Source organism: Cheilinus undulatus, linkage group 4, assembly GCF_018320785.1.
Source record: "Cheilinus undulatus linkage group 4, ASM1832078v1, whole genome shotgun sequence".
Taxonomy (NCBI): Eukaryota; Metazoa; Chordata; class Actinopteri; order Labriformes; family Labridae; genus Cheilinus; species Cheilinus undulatus.
The window spans coordinates 1,458,658-1,474,610 of record NC_054868.1 but is presented as its reverse complement, the minus strand read 5'-3'; the positions used below and the strand labels follow the sequence as shown (position 1 = coordinate 1,474,610).

General features: G+C 36.3%; 1 protein-coding gene across 1 annotated transcript; it reads left to right on the top strand.

The window, feature by feature from the left end:
* Positions 1–5,255: 5,255 nt before the first annotated feature.
* On the top strand, positions 5,256–15,679 carry srd5a2a (steroid-5-alpha-reductase, alpha polypeptide 2a). Its single transcript, XM_041785872.1, has 5 exons — positions 5,256–5,544; positions 8,079–8,242; positions 9,348–9,449; positions 9,532–9,682; positions 14,813–15,679. Exons 1-5 carry the CDS (start codon positions 5,273–5,275, stop codon positions 14,877–14,879), a joined length of 756 nt encoding a protein of 251 aa, XP_041641806.1. The 5' UTR covers positions 5,256–5,272; the 3' UTR covers positions 14,880–15,679.
* The last annotated feature ends 274 nt before the right edge of the window (positions 15,680–15,953 follow it).

Sequence of the window (15,953 nt, the reverse complement as noted above, 5' to 3'; positions counted from 1 at the left end):
TATTTTATGGTGTTAACTAACTTCAGTGTGAACAGAGCTTTAACACATTAGAATATGGAGAAAAACACAGGATGGATGAAGCTATGACAGAAGGAGCACAAATAAACATCAGAAACATTCAAACGTCTGAACTAGAACTATTGCCTGGTGGTTAGAAACCACTGATGTGATCGAAAGGTTCCCCTTAGTGCTGAGTTTTATCACTTTGGTGCTTCAATGGTCCTTTTCATTAACCTCATATTGTTCAGATCTATGTCTGTCATCAGGAGGATCCATCTCTCAGAGCTTCAAGCTGATTCGCTGGTTCCTGGTCATAGAATGACCGGACCAATCAGCATCATTAGAGAAGAAAGAGGCTACAGTAGTGGTTAAGTCGAAGTGACTCCAGTCCTCTTACAAAGACAGGCGTGGAAGCAACTAAAGCAGCAGTTTGATCACAACTGGACAACATTTCTTTATTAAAGAAGAGCAAAGAACCACACTGGTGGAAAAGATGTTGTCATTATTAGATCACAGATATACCAACAGTCTTGCCCTTATCTTGACTGTCCTTTGGTGGCACCTTCTGGAAAAGTGGGTGGTCCAACCACTGTTCCACTTTGAAAAAATTACCAGCTATGGCCTTCAATTTGCAAAGCTGGAGGGAAAAAGTCCCCAACATCCCAAGCTTCACCAACATTTTGTCCTTGCTATGAAGATGATGTTATGCTCTACAGTTAATTAATTATACTAACCTTGCCTTTGAAGATGATTTCATCCTTTACAGTTATTTAAATATTCTAACCTGGCTTTGAAGATGATGTCATCCTTTACAGTTATTTAAATATTCTAACCTGGCTTTGATGATGATGTCATCCTTTACAGTTAATTAAATATTCTAACCTGGCTTTGAACATGATGCCATCCTTTGGAGTTAATTAAATATTCTAACCTTGCCTTTGAAGATGATGTCATCCTTTGAAGGTAATTAAATATCCTAACCTTGCCTTTGAAGATGATGTCATCCTTTACGTTAATTAAATATTCTAACCTGGCTTTGAAGATGATGTCATCCTTTACAGTTATTTAAATATTCTAACCTGGCTTTGATGATGATGTCATCCTTTACAGTTAATTAAATATTCTAACCTGGCTTTGAACATGATGCCATCCTTTGGAGTTAATTAAATATTCTAACCTTGCCTTTGAAGATGATGTCATCCTTTGAAGGTAATTAAATATCCTAACCTTGCCTTTGAAGATGATGTCATCCTTTACGTTAATTAAATATTCTAACCTGGCTTTGAAGATGATGCCATCCTTTACAGTAAATTAAATATTCTAACCTGGCTTTGATGATGATGCCATCCTTTACGTTAATTAAATATTCCAACCTGGCTTTGATGATGATGCCATCCTTTGGAGTTAATTAAATATTCTAACCTTGCCTTTGAAGATGATGCCATCCTTTACGTTAATTAAATATTCTAACCTGGCTTTGATGATGATGCCATCCTTTACGTTAATTAAATATTCTAACATGGCTTTGATGATGATGCCATCCTTTGGAGTTAATTAAATATTCTAACCTTGCCTTTGAAGATGATGCCATCCTTTGAAGGTAATTAAATATCCTAACCTTGCTTTGAAGATGATGTCATCCTTTACGTTTATTAAATATTCTAACCTGGCTTTGAAGATGATGTCATCCTTTACGTTTAATTAAATATTCTAACCTGGCTTTGAAGATGATGTCATCCTTTACAGTTAATTAAATATTCTAACCTGGCTTTGAAGATGATGCCATCCTTTAAAGTTGATTAAATATTCTAACCTGGCTTTGAAGATGATGCCATTCTATACAGTTAATTAAATATTCTAACCTAGCTTTGAAGATGATGCCATCCTATACAGTAAATTAAATATTCTAACCTGGCTTTGAAGATGATGTCATCCTTTACAGTTGATTAAATATTCTAACCTGGCTTTGAAAATGATGCCATCCTTTGAAGTTAATTAAATATTCTAACCTTGCCTTTGAAGATGATGCCATCCTTTGAAAGTAATTAAATATCCTTACCTTGCCTTTGAAGATGATGTCATCCTTTACGTTAATTAAATATTCTAACCTGGCTTTGAAGATGATGTCATCCTTTACGTTAATTAAATATTCTAACCTGGCTTTGAAGATGATGTCATCCTTTACGTTAATTAAATATTCTAACCTGGCTTTGAAGATGATGTCATCCTTTACAGTTAATTAAATATTCTAACCTGGCTTTGAAGATGATGTCATCCTTTGAAAGTTAATTAAATATTCTAACCTGGCTTTGAAGATGATGCCATCCTTTAAAGTTGATTAAATATTCTAACCTTGCCTTTGAAGATGATGCCATCCTTTGAAGTTAATTAAATATTCTAACCTGGCTTTGAAGATGATGTCATCCTTTACGTTAATTAAATATTCTAACCTGGCTTTGAAGATGATGTCATCCTTTACAGTTAATTAAATATTCTAACCTGGCTTTGAAGATGATGCCATCCTTTAAAGTTAATTAAATATTCTAACCTGGCTTTGAAGATGATGCCATCCTTTAAAGTTGATTAAATATTCTAACCTTGCCTTTGAACATGATGCCATCCTTTGAAGTTAAGTAAATATTCTAACCTTGCCTTTGAAGATGATGCCATCCTTTGAAGTTAAGTAAATATTCTAACCTTGCCTTTGAAGATGATGCCATCCTCTTGAAGTTAAGTAAATATTCTAACCTGGCTTTGAAGATGATGTCATTCTTTACAGTTAATATAACACTTTCTTGGTGTTAAAGATGGTTTTTGCCAGCTTTAGTAAGACTTAAATTTACCAGCTGGCTCCACTGATAGTGAACAATTCAGCACTGATGTGACAATGGCTGCCTGTAGAGATCACGTTATGTAGTTTACCCCTACTACTTTGATTGGCCTGTAATTATCTATTTTGAAAGGTAAATTTCCTTTCCAGATACCGTCTATGGGGTGTTGCCCAGATACTTACAGAAAATGTTTTGCAGAAACATGCAGGTCTGATATATTAATTGATTCATTAACATTACAATCCATTCTAAACCTTAGAGGCTGTTGCTGCATTCATAAATCTTATGAAGAGCTGTTATTTGAGGAAATAAATAAAACCTTGGTGAGCCATGTGGTGTTGTAAGAATTTCCCCTCGAAGGTTGAAGCTGGTTCTCGTAAAGATATAGTCATTCATTTACCTCCAAACACTCACTAAATCTTATACAGAGACAAAAGAGGAGGACTCTATAAGGACTCAGAGTTTATTAAACCAGAGGAGAAACCAGAGAAATGTTTTCTAAACATTGAATGACCACTGGTTTATTCAAAATTAAGATCAGATCATTATAGTGATGGAAATCATGGCTCTTCTTAGTGATGAATAGTGAGTCATTTGACTCTGATCAGCAAAATCCACAGGATAGAACTATTTCCAAGTTTTTTATACACCCAATTCCAAAAAAGTTGGTTCACTGCATAAAATGTAATTAACACAGAAGTCAATGATTGTCAAATCTCAAGAACTCATATTCTATTCACAATTGAACAGAAAAAACAGACAGGAGAAGTATTGACTTGTTGCAAGTGAAAAACAGCTGGAGGAGCATTTAGCAACTAACTAGGTCAACTGTCAACAAGTCAGTAACGTGACTAAAAGGAGCATTTTAGAGGAGCAGAGTATCTCAAAAGTAAAGATGGGCAGAGTCTCAGCAATCTGTGAAACTGGGTCTAAAAATTTTGAAACACTTTCAGAAAAATTTACCTAAAGGTAAGAATATTTGATAAAACTTGAAGGATGACATCATCTTTAAAGTCAAGGTTAGGATGTTTGATAAACTTTAAAGGATGATATAATCTTCGAAGGCAAGGTTAGGATGTTTGATGAACTTTAATGGATGACATTTTCTTCAAAGGCAAGGTTAGAATGTTTGATGAACTTTAATGGATGACATATTCTTCAAAGGCAAGGTTAGGATGATTAATGAACTTTAATGGATGACATTATCTCCAAAGGCAAGGTTAGAATATTCAACTTTAAAGGATGGCATCATCTTCAAAGACAAGGTTAGAATGTTTGATGAACTTTGAAGGATTGCATCATCTTCAAAGGCAAGTTTAGAATGTTTGATAAACTTTAATGGATGACATTATCTTCAAAGGCAAGGTTATAGTGTTTAACTTTAAAGGGTGGCATCATCTTGAAAGGCTAGGTTAGAATGTTTGATGAACTTTGAAGGATTGCATCATCTTGAAAGGCAAGGTTAGAATGTTTAACTTTAAAGGATGACATCATCTTCAAAGGCAAGGTTAGAAGGTTTGATAAACTTTAAAGGATGACATCATCTTGAAAGGCAAGGTTAGAATGTTTAACTTTAAAGGGATGACATCATCTTCAAAGTCAAGGTTAGAATTTTTGATAAACTTTTTAGGATGGAGATATCTTCTAAGGCAAGGTTAGAATGTTTAACTTGAAAGGGTGTCATTATCTTCAGAGGCAAGGTTAGAATATTTAAATTGAAAGGGTGTCATTATCTTCTAAGGCAAGGTTAGAATGTTTAACTTTAAAGGATGACATCATCTTCAAAGGCAAGGTTAGAATTTTTGATAAACTTTTTAGGATGGAGATATCTTCTAAGGGAAGGTTAGAATGTTTAACTTGAAAGGGTGTCATTATCTTCAGAGGCAAGGTTAGAATGTTTGGTAAACTTTAAAGGGTGGCATCATCTTCCACGGCAAGGTGACAATGTTTAACTTTAAAGTATGACATCATCTTGAAAGGCAAGGTTAGAATGTTTGGTAAACTTTAAAGGACAGTCAACCTAATGCTCTGTTGTTTGTTTCATTTTGAATGCCCCTTTTTTTGAAAGGATTATAGAACTTAAGTCAAAATTTGAGCAAAAGTATATGTTCTTTTTACACCCTGAAAAAATAAACCAAAAGTGATTCCTCTTATAGTTTCTCTTTACAATCCATTAAATAATTAAAAAAATCATTCACATGTAGAAAATCGGTTCTACTATAAAAATCAAAGTTTGAATTCCAGAAACTTCTGAACCAAACAGAAACTCTCAGCCTGACTTTAAACTGAACCAGAAGATTCCTCAGACTCATATCTCTCTGACGTCTCTCTCTCTCCCCTCCTCCCCTGTTTCCGGAAACAGCCGAGCGGAGCCGAGTTTCTCTCTCTCTCTCTCTCTCTCTCTCTCTCTCTCTCTCTCGAGCAGGAGCTTTGCCGGTCCGATGGAATGTCATGATGCCGCCGTCTCCTATCTGAGCTGGGTGCTTATCGTTTTGGGCGTGGCCTTCGTATTACGTCACAGACGTTGGTGTGCTCTGTACGGCAGATACAGCCCGGTGGGGGGCCCCTGCGTCCCGGCACGGCTCGGCTGGTTTCTGCAGGAGGTCCCGGCCTTCCTGCTACCGGGTCTGCTGCTGCTGCTAACCGGGGATGAGCTTACGGAACCGGGGAGGACCCTGCTGGTCGGCACCTTCATGCTGCACTATTTCCACAGGTCAGAGGTCACAAGTATGTGACGGTTAGTCATTGTTAGTGAAGTTTAAACTATTTAGAAACACGAAGAAGCAAAGACAGAGTCTGATGTTTGTCTAAGACCAGAGAAGAGAAAGAGGAAACTAAAAGGACCAAAGCTTCCTCTAGTCTGTCACTATGAGTCAAAGCGACCTAGAAACACACAAACTTTACCTAAAACTATATTTATTCACCTGCTGGAACATTCTAGGGTGTTAGCACAGCGTACACTAAATAAATACACAGGGACGGAACTGGTGTAACAGCTATTTTATGTTTAACATGGCGTTTGGAATGTTAAAAAACCAGCTCCAACTGTCCTCATGTCTTTGGTTTCCCATGATTCCACTGTCTGCATCAAGTTTCACCAGGACTGATTAACGTGTTTTGACGTATGGGCAGACATGGAATAGGCCACTCCCACTTTCACAGAACATCATGGGACTTCAGAGTAGGTTAACACTCGCCCCCTGACCATGCAATTTTGGCGAAATTTCAGAAAGAAAGTCAGAATTCTGCGATTGAAGTCAGAATTCTGAGATCAAAGTAAGAATTCTGCAAATAAATTCAGAATTCTGAGATAAAAGTCAGAATTATAAAATCAAAGAATGTCAATCATATTGATTTATCTATCAGCTGTGATATATCAGGATTGTATCAGTAAGCTAGTAAAAGTTTAGATTTAGTATCTAGTATGCTAGGACGTAATGGGGGGGGGACATGTCCCCTGCACTTTTTAAAAAGGCAGTTTTGGTCCCCTGCAATTTTTACCATCCAAAAACAATGTTACGCTATATTGATGGAGACAGGTTGAGCACTAGGACCAAGCGGAAAACGGCTGCTCAAGCTGAAGCCTGTTTCCCTTTAGACCGCCCACTGGCCCACAAGCTCATCGATTGGCTATGCCGTTTCTTGCTAACGTGTGATTGGCCGTCCCCGCTGTCACTCCATCTGGTTGTAAACAGCGCCTGGACTATAGCACATGAGCACACCGGTGTTTAGCTAGTTGGCCATGAGTCCACGTTCATCTGCTGCTGTAAGTTGTTAACATGTTGGGCATTTGTTCTGCCTGGGTCACGTCAGCTACACGGATTTTAATATCAGAGGTTTCGTTTACATTAACATTGAATGTGTGTGTGCATGTGTGCGTGCGTGTGTATGTGTGTTTGGTAATTAGGTACAGCCAGGTGGCAAGATGTCGAAAAAAGAAAACTGGATATAAGAGACTTCTTTAGAAGTCAAAGTGTAAGTTACTCAGAGGAACACATTACACCACAAACTCCTTCCCCTCATCATCAGAAACTCAGACTCTCTCCCCTCCTATCATTATTATTATTATTATTATTATTATTATTATTATTATTATTATTAGTAGTAGTAGTAGTATTTTTTTTTAATATTCTATTATTTAACTTTATGATAAACGTATGTATTGCAATTTATATGTTCATATTATGTAATTGTTTTATTCTTGTAAAGTGTCTTTGAGTTTTATTGAAAGAGCTGATAAATAAAATATTATTATAATTATTATAATAATAATAATAATTATTATTATTATTATTATTACTGTTGAGCCTCAACAACACAGAGATTTTTAAAAAAGCGTATATTTAAAGCCAAATTGATACACTTTTTGATTTTTTTTCATGTATTTGTGTTTTGAAAGGCAGCCACTGTTTAAAAACACTAACAATGAAAGTTTGTGGGAAAAATAAAATAAAACCTCAGATTATAAATGTGATTTTATACATCCATATTGTTTGTGAATAAATTAGACATAATAATTGAGAAACTGAGTTTTTTATTCAGACTATACCATCAAAATCAATGATTGTTGCATCCAAAATTGTCCCACTGTTCATATGTCATCCATCAATATATTTTTGTCAGATGACAGATAATAGAAATGCAGAAGAAGATACAGGAGGAGGTAGAGGAGGAGAGGCTGGAGGCTCACAGGTGAGGTTGAAAGAATAAAGATATGTTAGTCGAGATTGAGCATTGTAACAAATGTTAGGGTGATGATAATCTTACTTTTATATCTTATTATAGCTTATTATAGCTTATTTTTACTCAAAAATTAGGTATAATTTCATGTAAATGAGGTCTATTGACCATACCTCCTGTACTCAAACCAGTTGTGTCCCCCCCACCTCTGAAATCAAAATTTCGTCCATGCTAGTATGTACAGGATACCAGACTTTTTCAATAAATACATCCAGAATCCTGTAGCCCTGAAGTTTCAAATAACAGAAATAAAGTGAGTGTGAAGTCATACCTTCTTTTTTTCTGCTGTTTTTAAATTCCACTGCTCCTCTGTGATGTGAAAATAACCATCCTAGTCAACATGATGACCTGCCCTGACTAAATGTATGTACTGTCTTTATTTCAAATCAGGCTGTTTCGGGCCTGAGACTTTGGTTAGTCCAGATGTAAGGAGGAGGCAGACGTTTCATGATGACCACAGATTGAAGGCGTGGATGCAACAGGAAGTAACCAGTATGTTTTTTTTAGGAGTTTTATCTACAGCTTCCTGACCAGAGGACAACCCGTCCCACTGCGGATCGTCATCTTCGCCGCTGTCTTCTGCGGGCTGAACGGCTTCCTGCAGGGTCACCACCTGCTGCACTGTGCTGTGTTTGAGCACACCTGGCTGACGAAAGCCCGCATCACCACAGGTGAGCTGGAAACATTCAGCTGTTTACAAAAAGTATGGAAGCCCTAACAGGACATGCATTCATATAATTTATTTGACTCTGTTTTACACAAATAGTACGTTGTGATTGTTTTCTCAAGATTATAACATATTTATGTTGTTAAATTAAATCCTGTGATAATGAGTCTGGAGGTTTTGAGAAAGGATGATTGATTTGTTTGTTTATTTTAATATTTAGCCGAATTTTAAAGTTTAATCTAGACTGTATTGTTTTTGTGTCTGAGTGTGATTGTTCTAAGAAAAATGCTAAAACTCAAGTGAGATGGGACATGCCAAAAAGATAAAACTCACCGGTTTATCTGGACACGCTGGTATGGAAGAAGATTTCTGAGATCAAAGTCAGAATTCTGACTTAAAATTCAGAATTCTGACTTTAATCTCAGAATTCTGACTTTAATCTCAGGATTCTGACTTTAATCTCAGAATTCTGACTTTAATCTCAGGATTCTGACTTTAATCTCAGAATTCTGACTTTAATCTCAGGATTCTGACTTTAATCTCAGAATTCTGACTTTAATCTCAGGATTCTGACTTTAATCTCAGAATTCTGACTTTAATCTCAGGATTCTGACTTTAATCTCAGAATTCTGACTTTAATCTCAGGATTCTGACTTTAATCTCAGAATTCTGACTTTAATCTCAGGATTCTGACTTTAATCTCAGAATTCTGACTTTAATCTCAGAATTCTGACTTTACTCTCAGGATTCTGACTTTAATCTCAGAATTCTGACTTTAATCTCAGGATTCTGACTTTAATCTCAGAATTCTGACTTTAATCTCAGAATTCTGACTTTAATCTCAGAATTCTGACTTTAATCTCAGAATTCTGACTTTAATCTCAGAATTCTGACTTGATTGAAATGCTGCAGGTTTGTGACCACGATGTAAAGGTTTAATTGCTCTCAGTCTAACAGGTTAAAATCTTCTCAAACGTTTTCAGCCCCATGAATCCTGAAATCTGCTCACTGATGTTGAAGACTTAAAACAGTGGAACCCATGGGTTTACACCTCTTGCTTTTTATTTGAATGCTTGTGTTTATGTTATCTGGTCTCCTCATGGATGTAGGTCTCCTGCTGTTCACGGTCGGGATGATCATCAACATCCACAGCGACCACATCCTACGCAACCTCAGGAAACCAGGAGAGACCATCTACAGGATCCCGCGAGGTAACACCGTCGTCATACAGACATGATCCTGAGCCCGTCCTCCGTCATGGAGCAGGATTTTATCATCTCTCTTTTCTGTCAGGAGGGATGTTTGAGCTCGTGTCTGGAGCTAATTTCTTTGGTGAGATTGTGGAGTGGTTTGGTTTCGCCGTAGCTGCGTGGTCTTTGCCATCCTTCGCCTTCGCTCTGTTCACCGCTGCCTCCATTGGGTCCAGAGCCCTCCATCACCACAGGTAGCGCCAACATCTGATTTTAAATCAGGGACATATCTGCAGATTAAAGGGTGATTGTCCATTCAGCCTATCACAGCATCGTCTTTGTTTGGCTGAATGGGCCTTTAGCCGTGAAATGTCTGCGTTCAACCAGTTATACAGCTAGATATGAATTTAATGGCTGTTTTTCAACAGAAGGAGGTTAGGGAAGTTATATCAAAAATATATGATGATCTGAGTTTGTATATTATCTACTTAATTCTCAGGAAAATATGGTTTATGTGCAATCGCAGTCAATAGCACTACATTACCCACAATCCTGTGGTGTCACAGCAACGTCTCTGATAGGTGGAGTGTTAACTTCAGCTGTGGGCTGCTACTAGTGAAGTTAACAGTTGGTGGAACCTGGGGGGTAACTGTGTTACAGTTATACCTGGCCCACCAGATCATATCATTTTATTTTATTAGAACTGGCCCTCTAGTATGAGGTCTGCACATTTCCTCACGTATAAAAATGTAAACTTGATCATTGAAAATATCATTTTTCAGTCATAAGAATTAGAAAGAGTAAAGAGTTGAAATAATTTGATCAAAAGTCAGGAATGTGGGGAAAGAAATTTCTATTTCCATTTCATATTTTCAATTTTGCATCACACAATCATGACTTAAAGTTATGGTTTTGGCATTTTCAAATCATAAATTTGACTTTTATCTCATATTTTGACCATTTAAATTCACAATTTTAATTTTAATTTTTAAGACATATTTTGACATTTTTAACTTCTAACTCTGACTTTATACCACAAATATTGACTTTAAAAATCTAAAAATTTTATCTCATATCTTGAAATTTAAAACTCATAATTTCATTTTTTTTCACAACTTGACATTTAAAATGAATGAGAGCTCACAATTTTGAATTTTATCCAGCATTTTGACTGTTAAAAGTCACTTTTTTTTTTTTTTGTCTCAAAATCATTCATTATCAATGTTAAGTTTTTTCCCTTTTAATTGTTACTGGTGAAGATGAGGTTGACACTTTATGGGAAATTTTGACCCTGTTAGGCCCTCAAGTTAGACCCAAATTCACAATTTGGCCTCTGCTGTGATTGAGTCTGACATCCTGATTTAGACCCTAACTGATCACCAGGATTACTACATACACAGATATTTGTTTTTTTTAGGTTTTTAGGTTTTCAGGGCTCTGAGGCTGTTTCCAGTAATACCAGTGTGAATCCAGTCCTCTGCTGGGATCAGGTTTATCTTCATTCCTGTTACCTTGTTTACACTAGCATTAGCATGAGTGCTGGGTTATCACAGACTCAGCTCACACTTTGCATTAATGACACATTCTCTGTCAAACCTGCTTCTTATGAAAACAACTCTTCCAACATCACTCCTTCATGTTCGTGGCTGACTTTAGGAGAGACTTCAGCCATGACGGATGTGCAAATATCTGTGGTTAAGGTTGGACTGCCCTGCTCTCAGCCCCAGGGGTTTATTTTCTCTGTAGTATTTCACCATGTCCTTTAAAACAGCAGTTCTCAACTGGTCCAGAGTCAAGACCCACCACCTCCTTATCCACAACTTAGCTGCTTAAATTCTTCAGTATGACCAAGTGTTTCTAGTCATTAAAGGGGTCGTTTGGACTTTAGAACAAAAGTAGCATCAATACAAAGAGATGTAGACATGTCCTTCAAAATAAAAGCATATCATTGACTTTTGCCACATTTCTTCCTGGAACTCACCTGAGACTCACTGGGAATGGCTGTGTGAAATCACTTTTGGGTCCCGACCCACCAGTTGAAACCAGTGCTCTAAAAGCATTTTTAAGGGAGAAAAGCGGTTAAAGGAAAAAAATCTCTGGCACCCCCTCAAGAGGGTCCCGGACCCCAGGTTGGGAACCAAGGACTTAGACAATAAACCTTGTGGAGTACTAGTTAGACTGGAATGACAACTGGGGCAGCCTAGCCTGGTCTGAATGTAAAAGGCAAGGATGGAATGTTTTTAGAGCTTTGATGACATCATCCTCAAAGGCAGATGATGGAATGTTTTATAAGCTTTAGTGACATCTTCTTCAAAGGCAGATGATGGAATGTTTTATAAGCTTTAGTGACATCTTCTTCAAAGGCAGATGATGGAATGTTATATAAGCTTTAGTGACATCTTCTTCAAAGGCAGATGATGGAATGTTATATAAGCTTTAGTGACATCTTCTTCAAAGGCAGATGATGGAATGTTTTATAAGCTTTAATGACATCTTCTTCAAAGGCAGATGATGGAATGTTTTATAAGCTTTAGTGACATCTTCTTCAAAGGCAGAAGATGGAATGTTTTATAAGCTTTAGTGACATCTTCTTCAAAGGCAGATGATGGAATGTTTTATAAGCTTTAATGACATCTTCTTCAAAGGCAGAAGATGGAATGTTTTATAAGCTTTAGTGACATCTTCAAAGGCAGATGATGGAATGTTATATAAGCTTTAATGACATCTTCTTCAAAGGCAGATGATGGAATGTTTTATAAGCTTTAGTGACATCTTCTTCAAAGGCAGATGATGGAATGTTTTATAAGCTTTAATGACATCTTCTTCAAAGGCAGATGATGGAATGTTATATAAGCTTTAGTGACATCTTCTTCAAAGGCAGATGATGGAATGTTTTATAAGCTTTAATGACATCTTCTTCAAAGGCAAATGATGGAATGTTTTATAAGCTTTAATGACATCTTCTTCAAAGGCAGATGATGGAATGTTATATAAGCTTTAGTGACATCTTCTTCAAAGGCAGATGATGGAATGTTTTATAAGCTTTAATGACATCTTCTTCAAAGGCAGATGATGGAATGTTATATAAGCTTTAATGACATCTTCTTCAAAGGCAGATGATGGAATGTTTTATAAGCTTTAGTGACATCTTCTTCAAAGGCAGATGATGGAATGTTTTATAAGCTTTAATGACATCTTCTTCAAAGGCAGATGATGGAATGTTATATAAGCTTTAATGACATCTTCTTCAAAGGCAGATGATGGAATGTTTTATAAGCTTTAATGACATCTTCTTCAAAGGCAGATGATGGAATGTTTTATAAGCTTTAATGACATCTTCTTCAAAGGCAGATGATGGAATGTTTTATAAGCTTTAATGACATCTTCTTCAAAGGCAGATGATGGAATGTTTTATAAGCTTTAATGACATCTTCTTCAAAGGCAGATGATGGAATGTTATATAAGCTTTAATGACATCTTCTTCAAAGGCAGATGATGGAATGTTATATAAGCTTTAGTGACATCTTCTTCAAAGGCAGATGATGGAATGTTTTATAAGCTTTAGTGACATCTTCTTCAAAGGCAGATGATGGAATGTTTTATAAGCTTTAATGACATCTTCTTCAAAGGCAGATGATGGAATGTTATATAAGCTTTAATGACATCTTCTTCAAAGGCAGATGATGGAATGTTATATAAGCTTTAATGACATCTTCTTCAAAGGCAGATGATGGAATGTTTTATAAGCTTTAATGACATCTTCTTCAAAGGCAGATGATGGAATGTTTTATAAGCTTTAATGACATCTTCTTCAAAGGCAGATGATGGAATGTTTTATAAGCTTTAATGACATCTTCTTCAAAGGCAGATGATGGAATGTTTTATAAGCTTTAATGACATCTTCTTCATACAGATGATGGAATGTTTTATAAGCTTTAATGACATCTTCTTCAAAGGCAGATAATGGAATGTTATAAGCTTTAATGACATCTTCTTCAAAGGCAGATGATGGAATGTTTTATAAGCTTTAATGACATCTTCTTCAAAGGCAGATGATGGAATGTTATATAAGCTTTAATGACATCTTCTTCAAAGGCAGATGATGGAATGTTTTATAAGCTTTAATGACATCATCCTCAAAGGCAGATGATGGAATGTTTTATAAGCTTTAATGACATTTCATTTATGTACACAGATGATATGTTATTGAAGCTTTCTGACATCTTGTTCAGTAGGGCCAAAGCTTAAATGGGAGCAAGATATTGGGGTTGAAATTAAGGATGAACAGTGGAAAGCAATCTGTCGAAAGAGCCAGACATTTTCATTTAACAGTCGTCATAGACTGCAACAATTTAATTTGATTCATTGAGTATATTATACACCACAACGTCTAAACAAAATGAACCCCGATCTCTCGGCTTTGTGCCCCAGATGCAAAATTGAGACTGGCTCTCTTGTTCATATGTTTTGGTCGTGCTCCCATTTGAATGAGTTTTGGAAAAATGTTAAAGACACTATTAAAAAAGTGACTGATTTTGAGTTTGCTTTAAATCCAAGGTTAGTATTACTAGGAGATGATTCCATACTACCTTTACCTTGTGAATATAATATCAGATTTGTTAAAATGGCCTTGATAGCTGCAGTTAAGTGTATTGCCTTCAAATGGAAAAGTGTTACATCACCATGCTTAAATATGTGGTTGAACGAGCTTTCATCTTATATTCCTCCAGAAAAAATAATATATAATTTGAAGAAGAACCCAAAAGCCTTTAATGAGATATGGGACAATTTTCTTGCTCTTTTGCACAAAGGATGAGGCAGATTGAATTCTTTCTGAGATGATGAATTTTGAAACTGTGGAAACTTCGGAAATGACATTTGATTTACCTGCATGTGTATATGTGTGTATGGTGCATATAATGTACATGCAGATGTTTATGTAGAGATTTTTTTATTTTATTATTAATTTTTTTCTTCTTTTTTCTCTTTCTTTTCTGTTTAATTATACCCTTCCTGTTGCTATGTGAGGGGAGTGGGTAGGTGGGGAATGAATTATGAATTCTCTTCTGTAAATAACACTACATTTATAAATAAATAATTAAAAAAAGGCAGATGATGGAATGTTTTATAAGCTTTGATCACATCATTTTCAAAAACAAAGGAAAGGAATGTTGGTGAAGCTGGGGTTGTTGGTGACTTTTCCCTCCAGTTTTGCTAAGTAGTAAGCCATATTAGGCAACTTAAGTGGGCGGGACTGGGGAGGAGTAAGGGTTGTCAATTCCACCCGCTTTTCCAAAAGTTGCCACTAGTGTGCATAAAAGTCTATGAATGCCTGGATCGGATGTTGCTGTGTGGTGTAAACAGGGTCTCACGGTGTCTTCCAGAGACTACCTGCAGAGGTTTGAGGACTACCCCCGCTCTAGGAAAGCTGTTATTCCATTCATAATGTGACGATGGGAGAGCTGAAAAACATGAAGGAATCATCACCGCCATCTTTTCGTCTCTGCTGCGTTTGACGGCCAGTTAAAGAAGGGCTGAACACGACTGTAGACTGGTGAGAGTTTTAAACATGCAGACCTATTTGAAGTTCTACAGTTTGTTCAGGCTGCTCTAAAAGATTTCTGCAGATGTTTTTGTTCTTTTTGACCTGTTGATAATCTCACAAACATCGAAGTCTACATCTTTATTAAACTGCTTTTGTATTATTTTGTTTACATGACTATTGGTTTAAAGAATACAGAACACCTCCGGCCTCAGCCATCGCTGCTGTAAAGGTTAAAAAAATGAAGGAATGGCCAGAGATCGGGTGTGTAGGACTTCCATTCTTGCTGCTGTGGTGTTGAGCTGTCTTTTTTATTTCTAACACAGTCATACTGGAGTTTAGGATTATCATGACAAACCTAGTAACAGGTTTTATTATACTGTTGCTACGCTCTGACTCTTTCCATGTTGGCATTAGACATTATGAATGGTTTTTAAAATACAAAATAGAAGGGAATGTTCTTGAAAAATCCAGATTTTGGGTTATTCATGTTCAACCTCAAAGTGGAACTGCTTCGTCCAATGAAATTCCACATTTACATGGTAGCTTTTAGAATGTTTACTGCATTAAATGTTATTTAAAAGTGTGTTAAAGATGTTGAAGAAATGTTGGGTGTTTTTTTTGTACTCTGGAGGGTTTTATGATGTCTAGACTATATCAAAACTGAGTGTAAACGAGGTGCTTTAAAAATAAAGTTTACTTTTATTCACATTGTTATCATGCATTTTTGTCCTTTCACTACTATTGTGATTATTACAACCCTACTTCCCCAAACATTGGGTCGCTGTGTAAATAAAAACAGAAGTCAATGATTATCGAATTTCATAAACCCATATTTGATATACAATAGAACAGAAACAACAAAGACATAGCTCATTTTGAATTTGATGTCAGCAACACATCTCAAAAAAGTAGGGACAGGGCAACAGAAGGCTGGAAAAGTAAGTGGTACTAATAAAAACCAGCCTGAGGATCATTTTAAC

Bases quoted from the DNA above. Each gene is read 5' to 3' on its own strand.
- srd5a2a (XM_041785872.1), top strand. From the start codon at position 5,273: ATGGAATGTCATGATGCCGCCGTCTCCTATCTGAGCTGGGTGCTTATC. The intron at 5,545-8,078 runs GTCAGAGGTCAC...TGTTTTTTTTAG, and splicing joins ATGCTGCACTATTTCCACAG to GAGTTTTATCTACAGCTTCC. The intron at 8,243-9,347 runs GTGAGCTGGAAA...TCATGGATGTAG, and splicing joins GAAAGCCCGCATCACCACAG to GTCTCCTGCTGTTCACGGTC.